General features: G+C 42.5%; 1 protein-coding gene across 1 annotated transcript in view; it reads left to right on the top strand.

Annotated features, from left to right (window-relative positions):
* Positions 1–23,319, top strand: part of CACNA1C (calcium channel, voltage-dependent, L type, alpha 1C subunit) — a 422,263-nt gene that overhangs the window by 368,566 nt on the left and 30,378 nt on the right. Inside the window, 2 exon segments of the mRNA XM_009332885.1 lie at positions 2,183–2,266; positions 23,272–23,304. Of these exon segments, the coding sequence (XP_009331160.1) occupies positions 2,183–2,266; positions 23,272–23,304 (117 nt within the window).

Genomic DNA, 23,319 nt, shown 5'->3' with positions numbered 1-23,319 from the left:
CTGTGCCCATGAACAGGGGCAGGAGGATTGGGTCTGTTGTCTTCTACTCCGTTCTCTTTGATCCTGCAAGTGTACTCTTTGCCAAGGTCACATCACGCTGCAAAGGCACTTTTTGCAACTCTGTATGATCTGTGTCTGTCCTTCATTTATTCAAAATGCGTTTGCCTCTACAATTTAATCTGCTGTTCTCTCCCTCCCCTTCCTCTTGGTGAAGTCTAATTACAGTTTTATTCCAGGTCCATCTGGTTGCTAACGATGCTGGACATCACCGCTGAATTCATTCTAATATTTGTTGTGTATTTTCTAGGCTGGACGCTGAATAATAATACTCTCTGAATTTGCTTTTGCTCCTGTTTCCTTCCTCCCTGTTGTAGCTAATTGCATAGTAATGTGTAGCCATGGGATGATTACTCCTCCCAGAGTAGATCTGCTAAGAGTTGCCTATTTCAGGCTGCAGAACAAAGGGGGGTGGTTTCTGGTTTTGAGGAGAAGATTTCAAAGTCCACCCTACCAGCTCCCTTCACTGGTGTGGAACCAGCTGGGCAGTGGCTTTCTCTGTTTCTTTTTTTTTTTTTCTTTTCATTTTTTCTGCCCCAAACATAATGCAGTTTATAACTGTGAGTCTCAAAGCATCCTGGAGGCAGTGTTTCAGCGTTTAGAAAGACACTTTTGCCAGTGCCTGCTCCATGTGATGATTGACCCACAGTAATTTCAGGTTCCCAAGGCTGGCTTGTGCAGTGCCAGTGCTGGGGATTTTTAATTTTTTTTTTTCTTTTCTCCTTTTTGCTTTCTGCAATGCTGCCTGGGAACACAGACTCACACTTTACCCATGACCTGACTCTCTGGCTAAGAATAGCAGTCGCAGTGCAACTTGGGTTCAGTCTCACTGGAGACATGCTGCAGCTGGGAAACAGGGAGGTCAGATTAGCCCATGCTCACAAAACCAAACACATAAAAGGAGTACAGAGAATTTTGTTTGTTTGCCTCCTTTTAAGACTGCAGAACAAGGGGAAGAGGTTGGCACAGGTGCTCAGGGAGCCAAGATAAGTTTTCTTTGCTCGTGACATTGACTTGGACAGGAAGTTTCCATACAGAAGCTCACCTCCTGGGCTGAACAGGACCTTTTCCAAAGGGTCCTGTATCCTTATGGCCCATCCAGCCAAAAATCGTGCAGGATGGGGACAGCAAGCAGTGCTGATTAGCATCTCCTGAGCCCTGCTTAGGACAATAGGATGTTTGAGATAGCCACCGAAGTAATTCTGCACAGCAAAGTGAAGGTATGGGTTTAGCACATGTTAGCAGATGTGCCATAGCTTGTCCAAGACAGCTGATGTTGCAGTGATGCTGTGGCACTATCTTGAGCATGACTGAGCAACAGGTCTCACTCTGAGCACATGCTAAAGCCAACTTCGCTCTCGGTCTTACCCCTTCCTGGTGGGATGCGCCAGCACATGCTACATTCACACCTTCATTTTGTGGTACAGACGTGCTTTCAGAGTAACAAAAATACCAGTCCTGCTCTGTAGTTTTAAGACAGGAGCTAAAGCATTAGTAATGGAAACTGTTAGGCTAATCACTGTTGTAATACTCATTGTGGCTGGGTAAAGATAAAGGTGACAACCAGTGAGGTTTAAATAGCACATCCCCAGCTTGACTGTGCCCTCTGCTCCATCGTGACGCAGCAGCCGGCTGTTCCCAGCGCCAGCACAGAGCGTTATATCTGGAACATGGACTGGTGGATTGATATTCACGCTGGCAGAAGGGAGCCATTTTTTGAGAGAACCGTATGACACCATTCCTGTACTCTTCCCCCAGCCAAATCTAAGCCAAATGGGGAAGGGTGCTGTGTTGCTAGGAATCGGAGATGTCTGGAGGAGCTGGTCCTGCAAGCCTTACTCCTGTGAGCAGCCATGCTCAAAGCACTCTTTGTGGCTTCCCTTCACCCCCCATCCCAGAGTCGGAGGGGAAGGGTGGCTGCCCTGGGATCGCATTAGCCGGATAGGGGCTGCTCACATAAGTCAGGGATCCCAGGACTAGGCTACAGCTTTAGACACAACAAGTAGGCTTAAGAGCAAAACCCCATGAGGTATCAGGGCAGTAATTCTAATGGTAATTTTGAACTGTTTTTGTCTGTCTAACATTCCTTTTTAATCCCCATCCTGCCTGCCCCTTCCTTATGTAGGGTTACTTTAGTGATCCTTGGAATGTTTTTGACTTCCTCATCGTAATTGGCAGCATTATAGACGTCATTCTCAGTGAAACTAATGTGAGTATTACTCTACCCTCCCCAGGATACCACCACCTCCTCCTCCTCTGCTGTTCCTTCTCTCTTTCTCTCTTTCTTTCTCTCTTTTTTTTTTTTTCTGGTTTTTTTCCCTCTAGTCATGCTTTTCTTGAACTTGCCGTCGTCCTTCTCCTTCTCCCAGGGAAAAAAAAAGGAGGGGGGGAAATGCCTCCTTCTTTTTCACTTGTCATAGCTCGCCCCAAGGCTGTGACTGGTGAAAGCGCACAGAGTTTGGGGTGTGTGTGCTTTTTTTCCCTCCAAAAGGTAGACATGCTTGAGTGTAACTTTCTGACTAACCAGGCTTTTGTTGATACCCTCCATCATGTGAAACGTTACAGAGGTTTGAGCAACCAATACTGTAGAGTGGTAAGAGACTATTTAATATGCCCACGTAACCTCTTTCTTTTCTTATTTTTTTCCTCTTCTCTCCCTCTTTCATGCTTTTTTTTGTTTTGTTTTGTTTTTTATTTTATTTTATTTTACTTTTTACTTTTTTCCCTCTTTTCTCCATTTCCCTCTCTCTCCCCCTCCTCTCTCTCCCTCTCTCTCTCTCTCTCATTCTTTCTTTATCTTCCTTTCTCTCTCTTTCTCTTTCCTTGGCTTCCCTGCCACATGCAGCACTATTTCTGTGATGCATGGAATACATTTGACGCCTTGATTGTTGTGGGTAGCATTGTTGATATAGCAATCACCGAGGTGAACGTAAGTAGCTGGCGTCTGTCCATGATCGTGCCTGCTCTAACATTCATTTGTCTTTCCCGGGTTCTTTTTTTTTTTTCCTACCCCTTCCTCCTTTCTTTTGAGTTTGTTTTCAGAGATTTTTGTTTAGTTTTGAAGCTCTCTCTTTTTTTGTTTGTTTGGTTTGTTTTCTTTTTATTCTCTTTTAATTTTTGGAACGACTTAAAGGACTTTTTGACTGTTGCATCATTTTCTTCCCTTCATAATCCACCTGGCATGAATTAAACTGTATAGCAGGAAAAGTGATGGGAAACGTGGAGTGTAAGTGAAAAAGCTATTTGTGCCATGGGAAGCTGCTAGAATAGTCCCAGGCCAGCACTTTGGTCTACCCAGTGTTATGCTTTGCTTCCCATGGCAGTTCAATACTCTCCACCCCACAGAGATCTAAAGGTCAGTTCTTTCGAGGTGGAACTGCGGGAACCAAACCAGGAATCCTTCCTGTGCCTCCTCACCCAGGCTTCCTCCAAAAGAAATAGAGACCAAATCATCTCTGTTTAGAGGAACCTGCTCCTAATGGTCAGATTCTAATTTGAAAAAAGGTAGATAAAATTAAAACAAAACAGGAAGCCCAAAGAAAAACAAAGCGCCAGAGTTTCAAGCCAGGTTTTTGGGTTTGCAACCTGGTTTGCTCCATCTCACAAATTCCACCAGCACAATTGACACTGATTGGCCCCACTGGTGCCCATCTCAGCAGACAGGTGAAGGACTGAATGAGCCACGGAGACTGAAATGAGCAGCTGGTGTTCAAGAAATAAATCACATCAGGGAAACTTTTTCCTCTCTTTTTTTGGAGGTGGATGGATATAGAATTACAGGATAAATAGACAAAGGACAGGCAGGAAGCACACAGATTCCCAAAAGAAAGACTACAAAGGACCCACTGGGTTTATGAGCATGGACAAAAATTGCACTGCAAAATCCAGCTTAGCAAGGCCAGGAAAATAGAAGGATTGAAAGAAAATTGCTGTAAATACGTTAATGAAGAGCAAATCAATCATGAATTTGCAAAATGATGTGGCTGTTGAATAAACATTCCAGCTTGGAATTGTTGTGTACTGTAGAGGCAATCCATTGCAAGCAGAAAAATGACAGCATAGTTTTCACTCAGTGCTGTGTTTAGGAAAAAATGTAGGCAACATTTTGAAGAAATCAAAATGCCTTACTTTGAACTTTCCAAACAAAATGTTTTCATATCTTGGTTCTAGTTTAATTTCTGTTCAACTTCATTGTTTTTTAATTCTGAAACAGGGACATTTATCCAAGTCGTAATATTTTGATTTAGAATAAATGAAATATTTTATTTTACACTAGTCTATTTTCTTTGTCTTTTGAGAGAATAGAAAATAGTTCCTAATTGAAAATGAATTTTTATTTTACATCTCTTAAACGTCCTACTTTCTGGACACAAAAAATTGCTTGCAACGTTTCCCCCAGAATGTTGTAAACAATTTTGGTTATTCTTTTACTAGAGAGATATTAGAGTTGGGCTGACTTTGTAGAGGGAAGTTACAATGACCAGCAGGCTGAAGTTGTTAATTTTAAAGAATGAAATTAAAACCTTTTTTATGCCATACTTGTCAAAAGAAAACTAAATGGGGAACCTGGCAATAGCCTTGAGATCGTGAAAAAGTTCAATTCTTATCCATAGAGGCAGAACTGTACAAGGTAACTGAGGAAATAAGTACAGTTAGCTGGAGGTGAATTATGCTAAACATCAACAAGACTTTCCTGACTGATATATTTGAATCTGTACAAAAGTCTTTCAAGCAGAAAGGAGGGAAATCCTTGTGCTTTGATAAATAAATGGAGGTCTATCGTAGTCAGAAACCCTGTACTGGAGGGAAAATCTAATGGATCCTTTTGAAGAAATTCACAGTCATTTCCTATAAATTAAAGAACTTTTTACGTCATGGTTTAAGACACTTTGATATACATCTCATTAAACTTTAGTCTTCTGAGAGGAAGACAGATAGTCACCCGGGCTTCCTCTTAGAGTTAGTGGAGACAAATGCACACCTCCCCAGGCCAACTGGTGCCTCCCTGTACATGTCTATGACAGGGGAAATGAATTGCTCTTTGGAGGTGCCCAACCAGTGACTGGAGAGTGTCTAGGTTTCTTAGGTTTGTCTAGACACCCAGCTCTCAGAAGCTAAATTTAAGCAGGATAAATTGCATTCATTCTCAGCACATTGTCAAGAAGGTCACACTGCTGCTAATTGTGCTGTGTTCAGATCTTCAGTCTCCAGGGCTATCCATACTGGTGTGTTTAATTACCACTGACAAGGCTCCCTCTCTTTTCCATTCCCTAAATTCAAGTTCATGTCAGCCAAGGCCCAGAATCCAGTTTTTGGTCACAGAAGTCTATGAAAACTGAGGATGTGCCTCTGTCCAAACAGCCATCACCTGTCTTAGTTGAGGAGGCAGCAGGATCGGCCCTGACTCCTTTAGTTAGTGTTATGAACAGCATTTCATGATGGTCCCTCTGTTTCCTCTAAAGAATCATTTCCTTCTATACAGTTTTTACAGATTTCTGCACACGTCTTTTTGTTACCTGGCATGTTTAAATCTTCTCTTTTTATCTAGGCAAGTCCTTTGCTACTAGTTTCTAATGTTTGTTACTAAAAACTTGCACAATCTTTTGATGCACTGATAAATGAGCAGCAGCTATGGATGGAGTTTGTTCTGAAATGTTCTGAAATCCCATTGCACTTATAACCCTTATTGAATAAGAGAATGTTTTGTATGTTGGTTTGTCCTGTCGGATTCCCTTCCTGCTAGCAGCTCTTGATATGTTACATCTGTAGCAGATGGGCTTTGAAAGTAGCAGCCCGTCTTGGACAGACAGTTGTCACCTTCCCAAGCAGTATGAGGCAGTTTATCAGATACAATTCTCCCCTTCTCAGGAGCTTGTTGCTTTCTTGCTGTTTGTGGGTTTGAACAAACCCAGCCTTGTGTTTCTGTACACTGTCTTGTCTTGTTCCGAGAGACCTGGAGTCTGAAAAAGAAAGAAAAAATAAACCCTAAAACACCAATAGACTCCACTAATTGGAGATGTTTAGCCTGGTCAGGTGCAGGTAAGATGTTTCTGCCCAACTCCTTAGAAGCTGAAGAACGTTTGTGGTAGGGTCTTGGAAGGTGCCGCTCTTGGAGCTAAGGGACAGTTTTCATTGTGGTCAGTTAAGGAAGATGGAAAAACCTGGAACAGGTCAGTTTGACGTGTGGCCATAGAGATGTAAGCCTCTGTTGGGTTCACCAGACGTTTGCACTCAGGGGAAGCATACCCAGCACGTGCTGAGCTGCGATAGCTGTAGTTGTGGTGGGAACCCTGATTGACAAGACCCACAGTATACGTGTAGGTATGCACTTGCATCTATTTGTGCAGTTCCCCATGCTCTGTTTTTTCCTTTTGACAATTATTTTTGTTTCTTGAAAAGGAATTTCCCAGACCAAAACCTTCATTAAGATATATGTGAGTGTGCATGGGTGGGTCTTGTGTGTGCACTCCATTGGTTGTAGTTTATGTTCCTGAATGTGTTTGGGTGCCTGTGTATGGGCTACAAATCCATGGGAGAGTGTACAGACACGAATCTGGAGGGGAAGAGAGTGTGTATGCAAGCATATGTATTTCATACGTATTTGTGTTGCGAATGGTTGTTAATGGAGACACATGGGTTGTTGTGTATGTAACTGAGTCTATGAACCCATTTTCTGAGCCAATGTGGCTATCTTACTGTGCAAGTTTGATCTGCTTACGGCTGGGTGTTTATATCTGAGAGTTTCCTGTATGCAGGCATGTTCATCTGCATGCCTGTGGGTGAGTGTACACTTGCATGTCAAGCTCAGCATATTTTTGTTAGCATGGCTGTGCATTCGAAAATAGTGAGAAGGCATGTACTCGTGAGGTAGGCCCCCAGGTTGCCTTCAGTATTTCTGAGGCCTTTAGGAAGCCTCCCCTTCAAACAGCTCCATGGTGTGGAGATATGTCAAGTGATAAGTCCAATTGCATCACGTTAGGCCCACTTGCTTACTGCAACTTGGGAACATCTCCCAAGTCCCCCCAACCAGCTCCACAGACACATGGAAGTGCATCTCACACAACTGAGTAAGTGCAAAGGGCACAGGACATGTTAAAATCTGGTGGGTTTGATAACTTCAGAGTGGCACAGTTTCTGCCAAATTCACTTTTAAATTGCCTTACTTTCAAGCTGCGTTTTCAGAGCTTTGCTTCTCAGTGTTACACAACTAACTTCCTAGCCACAAAACGAAGATTTTTTCAAAATTTTCTGGAAATATTCAGTGATTCTATTTTGGGCCACTTTTAAGCCACTTCTTAAAGTAACTAAAGACAGAGGGGAGGATGTTTTAATCTGCTATTAAAAAAAAGAATTTCCAAGGCAGAGACCACATCTACCATGTGTCAACTCTCTTTAAGTGCCAAGACCAAGAATGACTTTTGGGGAATACGATGAGAGATGGCGTAATATATGGGGCCTGGGAGGTAGGGCCTGTGGGTTGTATTACTTGGACTTTGACTAGATCCCTATACCTCAGTCTCCCCATGAGTAAATTGGAGATTGTTATTATTCCCTATGTTAAGAAAGCATTGTCATTAGTGTTTACAAAACACTTCAAGTTCCTTAGAAGAAAACATTAAGGTGGTAAAAATTATTACTATCTATTATAATAATAATAGGAAAGAAAATGTTATAGGAGTTGAATAAAAGCCAAGAAATTTGCAATATATCATCCCAGAAGTAGCCCCAGGCACAGGCTTGCATTTCCTTCCTTTCCACATCAGCAGACACAGCCTGGAGTTGAGTGCTGTGAAGCTGCCTGCCTGCCTGCTGTCCCCTCCTCCAGGCAAAGAAAGTTGCTCATTACTATTTGTTGCGCTGTATCAAAGGGGGAAATCAAGTTTGATTTGTGCCCTGTGCTACAGTGCCCAAAGTGATGAAAGAAAAACAGTCAGACCCTGAGTCACTGAGAAAGGGTCCTTTTTCCTTCACCTTTTCCCCTGCCAGTGTCAGACCAAAGATTTGCTGTGGCTGAGTCTTTGTTTGCCACCAAAGCGATGCTCACAGCAGTGCCCACTGAGCTGGATGAGTCCCTGTGGCCTGCCAAGAGGTTGGCCCATCCAGCTGCAGTGGGCAGTTCACAGCGTGCAGATGTGCGAGAGTTACGGAGGCATGTTCAGGTGGGAGCATGTGTGTCTACAGAGCACCGGCGCAGGTACAGTGGGGATGTTGTGTCTTTGATTCTGTCTGTCTGTCTTGAAAGGATGTTGGGGAGGGAGGGTTTGTGCCTACCTGTGAGCCTGTCACCATGGGCTTCTGCCGGTGCCTCTGAGCGTGTCTGCATGTGCGGGTACCTCTGTGTTCGTCACCTGTGCCTGGGAGTGCATGAGGATGACTGAGCAAAACCATCTGGACTAGTATCCATCCCGCTTGTTCTATTCAGTGACCATACTTGCGTGTCTGAGTGTGTCTGTGAACACTGCAGGAGGTACAGAGGAGGAGGAGAAGGTACCCGTGACAGGTACGCAATGCGATACAGCAGTGATGAGCCAGGGGGGTGTGCATGGATACGAGATGAGAACTATCAGGGATAGGGAATTGGTGACTTGCGGGCTGTTGTGAAATAATGGAATATTTCCCTGCGTAAGTTGCCCTCCTGTTGTAGCAGTACATGTTTTTCTAAGAGTGAGCATTGTGACTGGTCTGAGGGTTGATGGAAAGGGTGTTTTTTTAATGGGAGAGGTGACAGGAGAAGAAAACAGGAATGTACAATGTTGTGTGTGATCTGATCTATGGTGGCATCTGGGAGGCATAGGACCTGGGTGCTTCAGGAAGTAGCACCCCTATGAAGAAGGTTAGAGAAACCCCAAAACCCATCTTGCTGTATTCCTACCCCTAGAAAACATTGGTCAGGTCTGTTGTGCCCAGGCCTGCTGGGTAGCGGTTTTGGCATTTGTCTATCAGATATTCAGGAGAGCCGAGTACTTTATATCTTGCACTTCTGAAAAGTTTTCCAAATTCTGGTAGGAATTTGGTCAGCAGAGGGTTGCAGCTTGGTTGATTCCTGAGTACTGGTGCAGTGAGGCCAAAGAGATACCAAAGCATTCAGCTCCCAAGAATACTTGGAGACCTGTGCGGTGACTTCTCCTTTAGCCTTTTTTATTTCTGAAGTAAAGCAGCTCAAGCTTAAACCAGGCGCATGGGGCCTTTCCTTACAGTCATCTTGCTTTTGGTGTCAAGAGGCTTCATATGATTTGTCATGGGCTCCTGCTCCCATTCTTTGGAATATCTGACAGCTTATACTCAAGTCTCCCTCTCACCTTCTCCTGCACTTCTCCCTTTTAACCCACCCCCCGCCTTTCTTCCTTTTCTCCCTTGCTTTCCTCTCCCTCGTCTCCAGCCACACTAAACCTCACAAGTTCATTTTCACCCTCAATCGATGTGTCTGAAGGCAGAGAACCAGTGGCTTAAATCCTGCAGTCCTTATTCAGGCAGAACTGCCCCAGGGCATTTCGCCTGCGCAAGGACTGGAGCGGTCGGCCCCTGCGACAGAGTCCTATACACACACCCCACCGCAATGGGAGTAAGGATCGGTGGAAGGACGACATACATCTAGCCTGCACCTCAGTTGGGACTGGCATTCATCTCTGTCGCTGCGTCTGTCTGTCTGTCTGTCTTTCTGTCTCTGCCTGTCTGTTTCTCTCCGCTTCCATGCCCTTTGCTGCTCAGATTTTGGCCATCAGCTGCCACTGGGCACAAATCTTTGCAATTCCTAGAACTTGCAAGTTCATTTACCCAAACCTTCTGGAAGAGGCAGAAAACATCTCCCTCCCTCTCTCCTTCTCTCCCTCTCTCTCTTTCTCAAATGCCATCTGGGTAGCAGAGGCCTCCAAATTACGTAGCAAAGGGCTGGAGAAGCACAGTGGCTTCTTTTGACATCTTGTGTTGTCATACCCTTACTGCTGCCATCCTAGAAGTTGTATGTAGTCCTGAGCTATCCCTGTGTGTGTGTATATGTATGTATATATGACTTGTTTTCTTTTTGGAAAAACTACTGATGAAATTGATGTGGGGGTGGATTTAGTTTGCTTTTTTTAATATCTGGTGGTGTTTTTATCGCTGGAATAATCCAGGTAACACACCACGGTGGCCCCAACTTCTGTATGTAGGAAGCCACGTTGAAGCATGGTTGTGAGCTGTAGCAGTGGCAAATGCTAGTAAACAAGTGCTTTATTTTGCTTTTGGTGAACATCAGGAGAGCTGCCTTCAACTCTTCCCCAAATTAGGCTTAGATCGATTTGAATTTGATCACCTCCCATGTTTAATCAACAATTCTAGTGCATGTTTTTGACCCTGTGTTGGTGAGAAAGAAGTGTGATAAAGACTATCTGACTACAACCATGTTTGAACAGGGTTATTTTGTTTCTATTTATGCATATTTTTGTCATGAAGATGGGGCCTCTTTTTTTTCTCTTTTCGCTTAAGAATGTTGGTATTCTGAGTGCATTTTCAGAGTTCATAATACGATTTGCCCTTTCAAAGAGGTGATTTTGGTAACTACACAACTTTTTCTATAAGGAAGTCTATTAGAAATACAGGCAAACACAAAAAAAAAAAAGTACGCATTTTTTGCAGAAAAGGGGATAGTAAATGCAAATGACTCTTTCCTGAGTTTACCCGAGTAGAGCTGTTACTGATGACTAGCAATATTAGCACCATAAGAAGAAAACATGTAGTTTCCATGGGGAAAACCACTTTGAAAGACTCTCCATAGTACCCATTTTTGAGGAAATACCTCAATATTGTGATTTCCACAAAACTACTTGTTGTACTTGGCTTCTGACATTATTCCAGGTGCATGGAATAATCAGAACGTATTTTAATGCAGGGGAGATTTAAGAGCAGCATAAAAATAAATTTGCCGTACTGGATAAATATAACCACACACATGCTAGTCAATTAAAATATGAAAAACTGAAGATAAAGAATCCAGATGAACAAATTCTTAAAAGCTAATTGTAAAAGCAGTAAAAAGAAAGTTAGATAGCCCTATAGGTGTTAAGACTTGATGCACAAACCTGTCTGGAGTCCTTCTGAGTGAAAATGTTTAGAGCTCTCTTTAAAATGGTGCGGCACAGTGTCTCATTGACTGCACTGAGGAGTGGATCGTGCTTTTAATTACTGCAGGCTTTCACATACCCAAAACCTTGTTGGGTTTTAAGGCTTTTAGGGAAGGAGTCCTGATTTCTTATTTGACCGTAGATTATTGTTACAGTAACAATAATAGCTAATAGTAGGAACACGAAGTACCACAGGCCTTGTCCTATGTTGGTTCGATGGTAAAAAAAGTGTGTGGCAAGTACATTTCAGTACAAAGAGCTCTTTAAAAAGCTACGTCCAGATTTTCTGACCAGCATTTAACTTTTCTTGTCATTTCTCTATTACATCACTTTAAAAAAAATGCTACAATATTCTGGCATCAACATTCGTGATACTATACAGTTATATTTCATTTTCCTTTTAATGCCAATGTTTTTCCACAAAGCTAGTTAAAACGCTCAAAAGAAAAAATAATAAAAAACACTAGAACTCCCCCAAGCTGGTTGTATTTTCCATTGGCTTGCTAGCCACAATAAATCATTCCTTTTGCCTAGCAGAAGTTTCTTTTAACTTTCCCTGAAATCCAGTAGAGACTGTATGTTTATATGAGTCCATATAAAATGTTTATATGAGTCCAGAAAATCTCTGATTCCTCAGATCGTCTCTTTAATATATTAATGTTAATTAACAATAGCTCCCCAAGCACCATAAGTTAGATGGTCAAAAAGGTGCTTGGGTGAGTTCAAATCCAGCTAGTTCTGTCATCTAAGGCAATTCCTTGAAGCAGTGTAAGATGTTTTCTGCCATTTAATTCTCCTTCTTCTAAGACCTACTTTGCTTAGAATGCCCAAGGAATTTTCCAGAGTTGCTGTTCTCCACACGCAGATTGCGGTAATAAAGGGTGCACAGTCCCCTGTATTTCACTCGTTCAGTTTTGCTGTAAAAGCTTCTGTTCTTCATCCAAATTACAAGAGCTTTTAACATCGGTCCTCCAAGACCTCATTGCGTGCACCCTCTTACTATTGTGCATATTTAGAGATTTGCTAGCTGGTTCCAGATTGCACTGCCAGTTGCAATGAAAGCAATGAAGGTGACAGAAGAAGGGAAAACACACACAAGTATTTTACTTGTTTTCCTCTTAAACTTTCTCTTCTTCCCCATCTTCTTATCCCCAGTCACTGCCTCCAAATTTTGCTGAAATCCTGGGTAGCAGAGGTCATGTTTCCCATTCCCAGGAGCACTAGGAGCAGTTTTCAGCAAGGCAGTAATTAGTTCCCCTCTACCTACTGTATCAGTGATATTTCCTGTCTGTCTTCAGCCAAGACACCATCAGTCCAGGGGAAAGGCTGTTCCCCGTTGTGAAGGTTTTTGTGCCAGGCACTCGACAGCAGTTCAGCATGGCGATGGGTGCCATTTTGCAAACCCAAATGCACAGACTAACAGGAATTTTTGAGGTTCCCATTAAGTAAAGACCTGTTTGTGGGGTTTTTGCCGGTAGGCAAGAGAATGTGGCCTCCCACCCAGATTTGTAATCAAAGATAAATATACATAAACTCATTTTACCCTTTCTAATATAGTCGTTATAGTAGCATCCTCATTTAGCTCCTGCCCCGCTTCCTCTACCCTCACATGTACGAGCCAGGCGAACATAAGTTTTTTTTTTATTTCTCACTAGACAACTGTTTTTAAAATGGCTGTGCTCTTACCTTCCCTCACTGGTCTGTTCTTTGTGGAGACTGTCTGGCACAACATGCCAACAAAATGATTTCTGCTTCATATATCTTCCTAGACATCTGTTAAATGGGACCCATTCTCAGCTGCATCCAGATGACCTAGCTGTAGAGACTGGATTGCTGCTTATGGTCAGCTGATTGATAGCCAAAAATGTGGCTCCGTCTCTAATTGCTAGTACAGTTGACAATGTTGCAGAGTAATGGGACATCCCAGCTGGTCGCATCCCAGTCGTTCTCTCAAAATCCACTTTTAAACTCAGAGATACCAGTCAGCAGTGCTGTCTGCTGAGCCTTGTCTGAGTGACTGGGAGAAAATCTGCTTCACCCAAAGCCAGATCAAGTGACATCTTTTCCTAAGCTGAACAGATATGAAGGCAAAGATGCCTCAGCAGTAAAGAAATATTTGTTAATAGAAAGGCACTAAAACAAATTGATTTTTAGAGCTAGGGATTTTGAGGCTCAACTGTTTGCCCAGACTTGAACATAGTATATCACACACAGTGAGCATTACATATCATCCAAACTATCCCTACTGTTTTTTTTTAACCAAAGAATTCATCAAATGAATAATCATTTATTCTTGGAAAGAGGTGTAGAACAAAAATCTGTTGCTCAGTAGCTTTGTAACAGCTAGCTGCAGTCTCCACATGACCACCTCTAAGGTGCTCTGATAATGCCTGTGATTGGCATTTCCAATCCCAGAATGGCTCTCAGGCTTTATTGTATCCCATATTAACATACAGAAATCCAGTATGACCCTGTAGGCTATTTTCTTCTAGGAAACATTCTGCATCAACATTAAATAACTTTCTAATTTAAAAGGCAATGAAAAGAGACAGCCTGGGAATTAAATACTAACTGCTACAAATCTCAAATTAAAATGGTCCATAACTCTCTTTGGGCTGCTGGTATCTCTGGCTACCCTCCCTTGAGCAGAGATTCATTACCCAAAAGCAACAGGGACTGCTAGTTCACCTGTATCTACTGTCTCTTGCAATCCACAGTCCTGTTGCATTTGAATGAAGGTGAATTGGGTTTTCTCCTGTTTTCAATGGCACGTGCAGTTTCTTGCAGCACCTTCATCAAAGCGTAAGATGGCTCATTCATCTTCACCCTGTCCCAGAGCCTTTGGGCTTGCCAAAGGAAGGATCCTGGCAACACTGCATGCAGAGTCTTTGAGCTGGTAGACTGCCTGCCTTCCTCCCTGGGAAAACCTGCTCACGATCTAGTCTCCACCTGGCTCCATTAGTCCCCAGAAGAGTTATCATGCTGAGGAGTGGGTATTTTGCTGCAGACCACAGGCCTGCTTCTGACCTTAACACCACCAGTGTAATTCCCCATCAGTTATACAGGAGTTGCAAAGATGCTACTGAAGCTTCCTTCCGGATTCACGTTCTCCTGCCAACCACATCACAGTAAACCCTTCATACTGAGCTCCCAGCAAACCTTTTCACAGATGGAGCCCTACAAAGTCCAAAGGTCTCCAGCCGCCTTTCTGCCCTAGGTAGGTGAGGCTGCCCAGAGAAAACCCACTAACACCAATACACAGAGGGCACCAAGTTTCAATCTGTTCTTCATTTTTCCTTCTTCCTTATCCTTTTCCCACACCATGGAATCCTATCAGCTAATTAATAAGTAATTAACAAATAGCTGTAGAAGTGCTCAAATACTCAGTGCGCTGAAGACAAGCACAGCCATGACAGAAGGACATGCTTCTGGGAGTTTGCTTAATTCCTCAAATCATCAGCCCCCAGGGAAGATGAAGCCAGTAGATGTTACTCACCCCCTCAGTGCTAATGGAGTATTGCAAGGTGTTGGAGACAAGGAAAGCTTCTGCCTACCCATGGCTCAGGAAATTCATCTTAGAGAACTCTGCTGCCATTATCCTCTCCAAGACAGGCTGTGGGATGGTACAAGAAATAGAAGAATCTATACCTTATACAGCACACAACAGCATGTCTTTAAAGTAACCAAGACTGGTATGAATGCTTTGAACAGTCTCTTTCTTCTTTTTCATTTCAAGATCAAAATCAGTGGCATGGTCTTAGTACATAAGAACCTTAGCAGGCCAAGCCGTGTCAGAGACCATCTCTCTACTTGCAGTCCTCCAGAGCAGCTGTGCTTTCACAACACTGCTACAGATAAGAAGTCAAGATGATGGATTTATTTGGGTGTTTGGGATGGGAGAACCTGGATATGAAAAGAACTGTCATTTGGAATGAGTCAAAACCAGATACAGGCTGTGCTCCTTTTGGAAAACCAGCCCCACAGATTTCCCTCCCTCCATCCCTCCCAGACAATGAAAAAAAAAAAGAAAAGAGAATAATGACCGATGTAGGAGAGAACATAAATCTTCCTAAAGAGGTGGAGGGAAAAGACAACTGCCCTTTTCAGCACAGTGATAAATACACTGCTGGGTTTGGTGTTTAAAAGCCGTATTAACTCTGCCATAGGAAAGGCACATTGGACTACTTAGGAACAGCAATGAAGAAACCATTGGCATGGATGGTAATACAGCTGAGGAAAGCTGGAGACCTGGGAACTCTAAATGTTCGCACTTGCTCTCTCTCTGTCTTGCTCAGTGGTCTGGTCTGTTCCCAGGGTCATCCCCCTCAGTCTGCTCTGGGCTGGGACAGCCTGATTACCTCCTTTGGGAGCCCTTGCCCTGAGGATCAAGAATTGGTCAAGTGAAAAGGCAAGTTGAATGAAAAAAGTCCACTCTGTCAGACATGACTTCTGGCAGAGGTGTGCAAATCAGCAAAACCTCTCCTCAGCTGATACTCAAACCGGAAAATCCTTGAAGTCACTCCACTTGTAAAACAAAAGTAAAAGGTCCTGCACACAAGTAGCCTTTCAAAATTTATTTTCATGGCTTGGTTTATCTTCAGAGCCCTCCTATCCAGATGTTGTAGGGCTTTTTTTGGCTACCTGTCCCACAAAACACAAATAATAAAACACAGGCAAGCTGCACCTGCCTCTCTGAGTCAGACCAGTACTTGTACTGAAGATGAGCACTACCTCTCTGATAGTGTTTAATATCTGCTTGTTTCTCAGGAGCCCCCCAGGCTTGATTACCATAAGACTTGAACTCATCATTTACCCAGAGCTAATGAGAAGGATTATTAAAACATCCTGAAAATTAAGAATAATTTGCATAGACATACTTTACCAATTGTTCTGCTTTTCTGAAAGTCATGGGAAAAAATAGAGCTTTCAGCTGTGTAAAAAGTGACTCTTCCATTAACTGTCCAGTAATTGTCAATCTAGGGTAATCTGCATAACCAAATTAAAGCAATTGACTTTCCTTATATTTACCTTAAGCACTTGGAACCATAAGATTACGGTCTGACAATTTCATGGAGAGAGATATATATGAAATTAATTAATAAGCTATTCAAATTGGTATGATTTGCATATTTGAAGCTAATTAGAAAAGCAAGCTCTACAATTTCAAAATCTTAGAATACATAGGAAATGAAGGAAAAAAAACTGTTAACTGCAGGACTCATTTGCTTTAAAAGTTACCTTGACCTTATTAACTGTATTCAAAATAAGCTTTTGTTGCATACAGATAGGCTAATATTTCCCCCGACGTCTGAGATCATGTGGAAGCTATGTGAAGTATAAATGCATATATATTGCATTTGTATGAGCTGTCACTTTATGTCTGTTGACCCACACGAGTTAGTGCAGGCAGAAACGTAATGGCAAACTGCACTGGAGGTGTCACATTTTTCCTAACTCCCCTTATTGCACCAAATAATAAAATTTTAATTCCCTAGTGCAAGAGATTTCAGTCTCTTCTGCAGAGCTGTCTGAAGATTAGCATGTTACATTGCACTGGAACAACTCAGGGCTTTCTCCAGGGAAATCAGCACGGTGTTCACCATTTGCCCCAGTAAAAGCAGCATCATGCACCTTTAGTCCCTCTTTTCCTGTAAGGTGGCGCCCTTTTCTAACAGGCACTAAAACTAAACCTCAATTTATGAAAATTATCCAAAAAACCTCTGGTGCTTCACCCAGGTTAGAATTATAGGAACACTTGGGTTTTTTGTTTTGCAAAAGCTCCTTGCACTGTAACATTTTTTTGTCTTAAAATAGAATAAAAATTAAAAATTGCAACATTTTCAGTGAAAGATCATTCCAACCGAAATAATTGAGGAAATCAAAACATTTGCTTAAGTAAAAACAGTTTAGCCTAGGACTGATTTTTTTTCATAGTTATATAACATTTCTAATTGAAATGAAAACTCAAATTGAAAAGCGCAAGGAGAAAATGTGAGATTTCAATCTTACATTTCTTAAATGCTTTTTTCAAAATTGACATGTTTCTACAGAACATTTCACTTTCAGCATCAGCGTTCTTCTAATGGAAAATATTTTTGTAGAAAAAAAAATAATTCTGGCTAGTTTTATGCAAAATATTCCCAGAAATTCTCAAAGAACTGCACACTTAATGGAAGAATGCAGAGTTTGAGCAGCTTGCCTGGCTTATTTTTTATTTTTTTCCTGCTAATAATTTGATTTCACCATAAGGTTGTGGGAATTGAGAATTTTGTCATCTGCAATCCAGTAGTATTCCCTGTCAGAGAAATACCAGATACATTTCTGCCTGGTCTTATAATAACTTCACAGACTTTGGTGGCAGGTGGATTATCTCTAGAGGTCTTGTGATTAAAACCGCACACAGCAGTGGCAGACAGATGACTCTGGAGGAGGTTGTGGTAACTCCCCAGTGTAATGGCAGGCTATTACCTGCCAGCAGCCAGGTTGATTTGAAACCCTGACTTTTTCCAGCTCTCCACAAAGACTTGTGTTAGTCAGACAGCCTCCTGAGGTCACTTCAGACTTTTGACACTACAAACTCCAAAAAAGTCTAGTGGCATTTCTTTTATCATGTCTCCATGGCACAGATAACTTCTAAATATCTTTTTTTCCCATACCCTGGTAAGTTCTTATTCTTCTTGAAGCTCAAGTCCTTGCAGATCCCTTCTCAGCTTGTGTGCAACCCACAAGTGTAAAAGAAAAATCTCTAGAACAGTAGTGTTGTTGGCCTGCAGTTGCCCTATTTGTGCCCTTTACATCCAGTCAAGATGAAAGTGGCCAAGCAGCTGAAACAGCCCTTCAGTTCTTTCTCACTCCCTGAAGCAGCAAAAACAAATCACTGTTGCTTGTCAGGTATCCCTTAATGAAACTGCTTTTAATTCCCCTCAAAATCTTACCTGTTTGTACAATGAGTTCATTTCCCCAGAATGTCTCTTTCCGCCCTTCATTTTGTGTCCAAGAAGGTCGCAGATGCAGTATGACTAAAGTAGGCAGGACTCTTGGAGGACCTCTAGACACAAAGAACTTGAGCTAGAAAAGACCGATATCCTAGAACTGCAAAGGAGCTACACAGCACTGCAGCCTCCTCAGGTGAACCCTACAGTGCAGATTCTCAGAGGCATCCTTCCTGCAATGAGCAGACAAAAGCAAGAAGTGAACATCTGTCATCCCCTTCCTCATGGGGGAAGGCTAACAGACCAATGGACAAGTTTCCAACAGATACGGCATCTTCATGGGTAACTTTTCATTCTCCAAATGTCAACGGCAATCAAGGAAACATCTTAGCAGACATCCATCACCAACAACCAACTACTGCAAGTGCTGTCCTAACAGCTTCATCCACAAGCCATATTGTCCTCAGTGGAGAAATGCCATTATAGATTGTTTGTCACAAAAGGCAACATAAGCATCTGGCCATTTGTTTTCTTGAGAAATATGAAGATACTCTGTCATATCATGGTGCCAAAGTCTCAAACACAGATTTCCTCTCATGTCTTCAAACCTAGGGCTACCAGGCAAAATTAGAAGGCTGCCATTGTACCACTGCATTGACTGAGAGAACTCTGACTAACAAAGCAACAATAACAATGTGCATTCGGCTGCTTAAATGTTCCCCAGATCAAGCCAGGCCAAAGTTCTCCACAACATGAAGGTTGGATTCTCTCTTGCAAAAAGAGATTCCTCCCTATGAATGGAAGAAGTCTTGTTAGAAAGTAAATAAACTATCGGCAAGGAAGTTTTACTCCTCAAACGTGAGGAAAAAAATCAGTCTGGACTTCCGAGCAAAGACTGGATCCTCTGAAGGAGCTGAAGTCATCATCTTCAGTGTGTCCTGTGGTGTAAAAAAATTACTGCCATCAACAGTGCTGGTAATGGGAATGCCGCCTGCCTGTACTGTCATCTCAGTGGCAGTCAGGCTTCTACAACTACTGAAACATACTTAGCCAGCAGTCAAGAAACCTCCTTGGATATATTGATTAAATATATTCTGTACTAACCTAATGGAGCTCCCCTTCAGGCACTTCTAGGTGCTGCTTCTCTGCATAGCCACTATAGTTGTCAGCAGACCAGCCAAAAACCCCAGGGAACTCAAACCTCTCAACACGGTCCTCCATCTCCAGTGTCCCACAGGGATGAGGTGGGATTGATATCTCTTCTCAGGATTTTTCTACTGAAACTTTCATTTGAATCTATTTTATTAACACACCTTCTTGTTTTTTTCCAAATCTTTATCTATCCGGAAGATATTCTAAGCCATGGATATTTCAAGGGGCTTTGGTACTACCATGACAGTACAAAGTCTTTAGTCTTTTTGCTCATATTTTTGCTCCTATCTTTACAGCTCTGAAGAGCCAAGTCACCCCTTCTCAGAAGTTCAGAATGGATTACATTACAGCATAAACATCGTATGATATTTACTGTTACGTATTGAAACATTGAAACTGGTTCTCCTGGAGCGCAAATCTTATCCTCTCCTAGCTTCCAAAGCATTCATGCTATAAACAGGATTTGGAAACCCATAAACACAACCTGTTAAAAACTATTTCCTTGACTTGATGGCAAGACCAGACACCAAGTTTGATATGTGAGTCAGTATGGAGGTTCAGAAGATTCTGATGCTCCCTGTACCCACTGGAGGTGGTATGTTCTTTGCAAATAGCCGCCAGTAAGCCTCACTCCCACCTACCTAGGTGGAGCACGATTAGCAGGAACACCGCACTATCAGTTACCTTATTCGGTGCTGTGGTCTCTGAGATTTTTAAGTCTCTCTCCATTGAATAAACCTGTCTTCTTTCCCAGAGACCTCCTTACCTGGGATCCTGCGTTCATGATGGGCATAAGCTGTGCCTTTCAATTCTGTGCCTGTAGGGGCTTTAAGGACGCACACAGTTTAGCAGCAGCTCGAGCAATGTGTCTGTTTAAAATGTTGGTGCTCTGGTACACATTGAACACAGTTAAAATTAGATCTATGCAGGCAACAATATTCTGAGGAGCTTTTCAGACATGCTTCAGGGATCCCTTAGTCTTTATCCTACTGAATCTTTACTTTGGCTTCTAGAACCTGCTTTTCTGTTTCTTGACCTCTTCTGTTCCTTAGCATTCCCTTTTTTAGTAGGTGGGGGGAGAGGGGGGGGGGGGGGGAAGAAGAAATGGCCCAAGCAGTTTCATTACACTCATGCCCATTGAATGTCTTTACACTGACGCATCCTGCCTCAGATATTTCTCTTCCCACTCTTAGCCTGCAGGTTCCCTTCTACATCATTCTTAATATGCCCCTGGACTTGTTTGTGATTTATACTTCAGGTCCCTTTTCTCTATGATGGAAATTGCGCAGAGCATCATGTCTTGACTGATCTCACTGTTATTTTTGTTGCCCTTTTTCATTCAGTAACGTGCATGCTACTGGTGCCCCAAATGACAAGAGCAGGGTAGAATACTTGAAGTTCCTTTGCAGGTTAGACCACACGCAGGGGAAGAGATGACTGCAAGTAAAACAGAGTACAGCCAAAGCTGCCTTCTGTTAAGTGGTGTAGCTTCTCCAGAAGCTCCTTCAAAGTCATTAAACAGATGAGAATTTGCTTTTGTACATTGTTCTGAGATTTGTAGAAATGAAATCCTGTCCACTTCAGATAGGCATTAGACAATGGCATTAATTCCAAGTACCTATCACCATGCCTCCATCCCTGTGAAATGGTCTGACTACTATGTTCTCAGGTGCCGGGTGCCTGTCCTTGTCCTAAAATTGGCATGCCCCCATCACTTGCAAGGTTGAAGATTCTCAGAAAATCTAGCAATAGCGCGCTCAGCTTTACAGTTAGGAATGGCCACACTTCAAAGTCCCAGTAATGGGTTCTCAAGATATCTGTGCTCAGGTCCATATGGTGACTTTTTGGCACAGGTGGAAAATGGTAAGATTTGGCTCCTCTCTCAAACATTTGTGGATATCAGAAATCTATTCAGCAACCTGCAGCTGGGGGTTGATTTCTCCCTCATATACTCACACACAAAATACTGTATGCACAAGTGTATCGGGTACCTCAGCCCACAGTGCTACAGTTTGTACAAATACCACCTGCCAGCATTAACAGGAACTTTCCTGTGCTGCTTTTGAGCCTTTACTGTAGGTAGTGATATAATTTGCTACATATTTGACCCTATCTCAAAACACAGGCCAGTTAGGTCAGGGAGTAAGAGAGGAGTAAGCCAACCTCTACTTCACTTCCTTAGCAGTGTCAAAGATACTCAGAATCTTTGGTTTCTAGTCTTTCAACGTGATGCCAACTCCTCTGAGTTGAGCATCCCGTATCAACAGTGCCTTATATAGTCATATCCTTTTGTACAGATTTTTTTTACTCTTACATTACTATTATCTGCACTTCCTGATTAAATACTAACAATATCAAAATGACAATTAAGTTATAATATTCCACAGTAACTTACAAGGCTTCTTCAGCCAGTCAGTCACAGATGCACCAACACTGTCAGCCACGAAGGATGGAGAATCCTGAAAGGTGCTGAAAATTTTTGGGCTTCCTTCAGTTAGTTTGAAGGGGCTTTGTACCTTCTACCAGGAATGCAGCAACTAGCAGAATAAGGGTCCTTCTATTGTTAGAAAAGATGATTTGCAAAACTAGAAAGAGGAAAGGGGATGGGACAGAGAAACTCTTTGCTGGAAAGGAGATGTTTGCCCTGCAACACAAAATCAAAGTCTATGCCTGGTCTGTAAGAAATGTCTGTATGGACACCACTCCTTTATTTGGTATTCAAGCCAATTTTTGCCTGTATGTGACCTGAAAAGAAAACACAAGAGCAAACATATGAAAGAGGAGGATAAAAGCAATGAAAGCTGACACTACTAAACCAATGAGTTAACCCAAAAGACTATTATATGATTAGGTGTACCTTGGGTTTTTAATTGTTCTCATTTGCCTATATCACCAAATAGGCTGTGCATCCAAACTACAGTTTTTATTTAGGTAATACAATGCCAGTTTGGTTACTGCAGTGTCCTTGGAGAGCAGGAGCATACTGCAGGAGCCCTCCATGGCACTAGAGGTGAATTCTGCCATTGGCAGAAGAAGAAATACATCAGTGTTAGCTTTGCTAATATAGTCACAGGAAGTAATGACAGGCAGGTTTGGCATATGGGGCACATGGTAGAGGTTAGGCCTGAAGGATTATGTTACTATTGAACTGAAGGACTCCCAATAAAGCTGGTTTTATTTAATTTTCAATTATGCTTCTTATACCTAAGGGTATTTGAAGCCTTGGGTGTTTTTAGAATTGCTCTCAGTATTGCAAGCGGCCCCAGCAGTTAATCAAGGAATGCCAGGCAGAGTGTTTGCCGCAACTAGACTCTTCCAGGCATGACCAGGGCTCAGCTCAGCTCATCTTGGCCTCCAAGGACATCCATTGGGTCCCTGGAGCTTTGCTGTGAGGTGGGTGAAGGTATAGCAAGCTAACCAGCTTTACCAACCCACTTTCCACAGCTGGCGGTGGGTGTTGTAGGGTTGCCAAGAGCCGATTAGACTGTTCCAACCCATTGTCTTAGTAACAACAACGTTATCACCCAGAACTATGTGTAAGGGAATGGGGATATATAAATCGAAAGTGTTGGTTTAGCACTGGGATATTATGGGTTTACAACTCAGACTAATGATGCACTAGAAGCTGGCTGGTCCCTGTGCAGACATGGCCTGGATCCGAGTTGGGGAGCTAAATCAACCCCTGTATTGAACTTGATAGTAGTGATACAAGAAACATTTTAACAAAATCAGTACCTCCACTGCCTTGATGCCAGGATGTCTAGCACTCAGGAGATACTGGGTGCAATTCACATGTGGTGGTACTGGATACAGTTTACATGAAATTCAGTGGGAGTTGTACCTACTTCTGCCATGGCCAGCTTTGATCCTGGACATCCTAGGGAATAAGCCCAGCCTCTTGTGCATTTCTTTCAAACTCCCTTTTGCCCTCTTCTGCCATTTTGTTGCTCCTGTGTTAGCCAAGACCTAGTTTACTAGGGCTCTTGATTGGAGACTTATTACAGCTTATTTCTGTCTGCCTTTCTTTAAAGCCAGCTGAACATACCCAATGCTCTTCCTCTATGGTAAGACCGAAAATA

The sequence above is a fragment of the Pygoscelis adeliae genome, unplaced genomic scaffold (assembly GCF_000699105.1).
Source record: "Pygoscelis adeliae isolate BGI_AS28 unplaced genomic scaffold, ASM69910v1 Scaffold38, whole genome shotgun sequence".
In the NCBI taxonomy this organism is placed as follows: domain Eukaryota; kingdom Metazoa; phylum Chordata; class Aves; order Sphenisciformes; family Spheniscidae; genus Pygoscelis; species Pygoscelis adeliae.
This window is presented reverse-complemented; position numbering and strand designations above follow the sequence as displayed.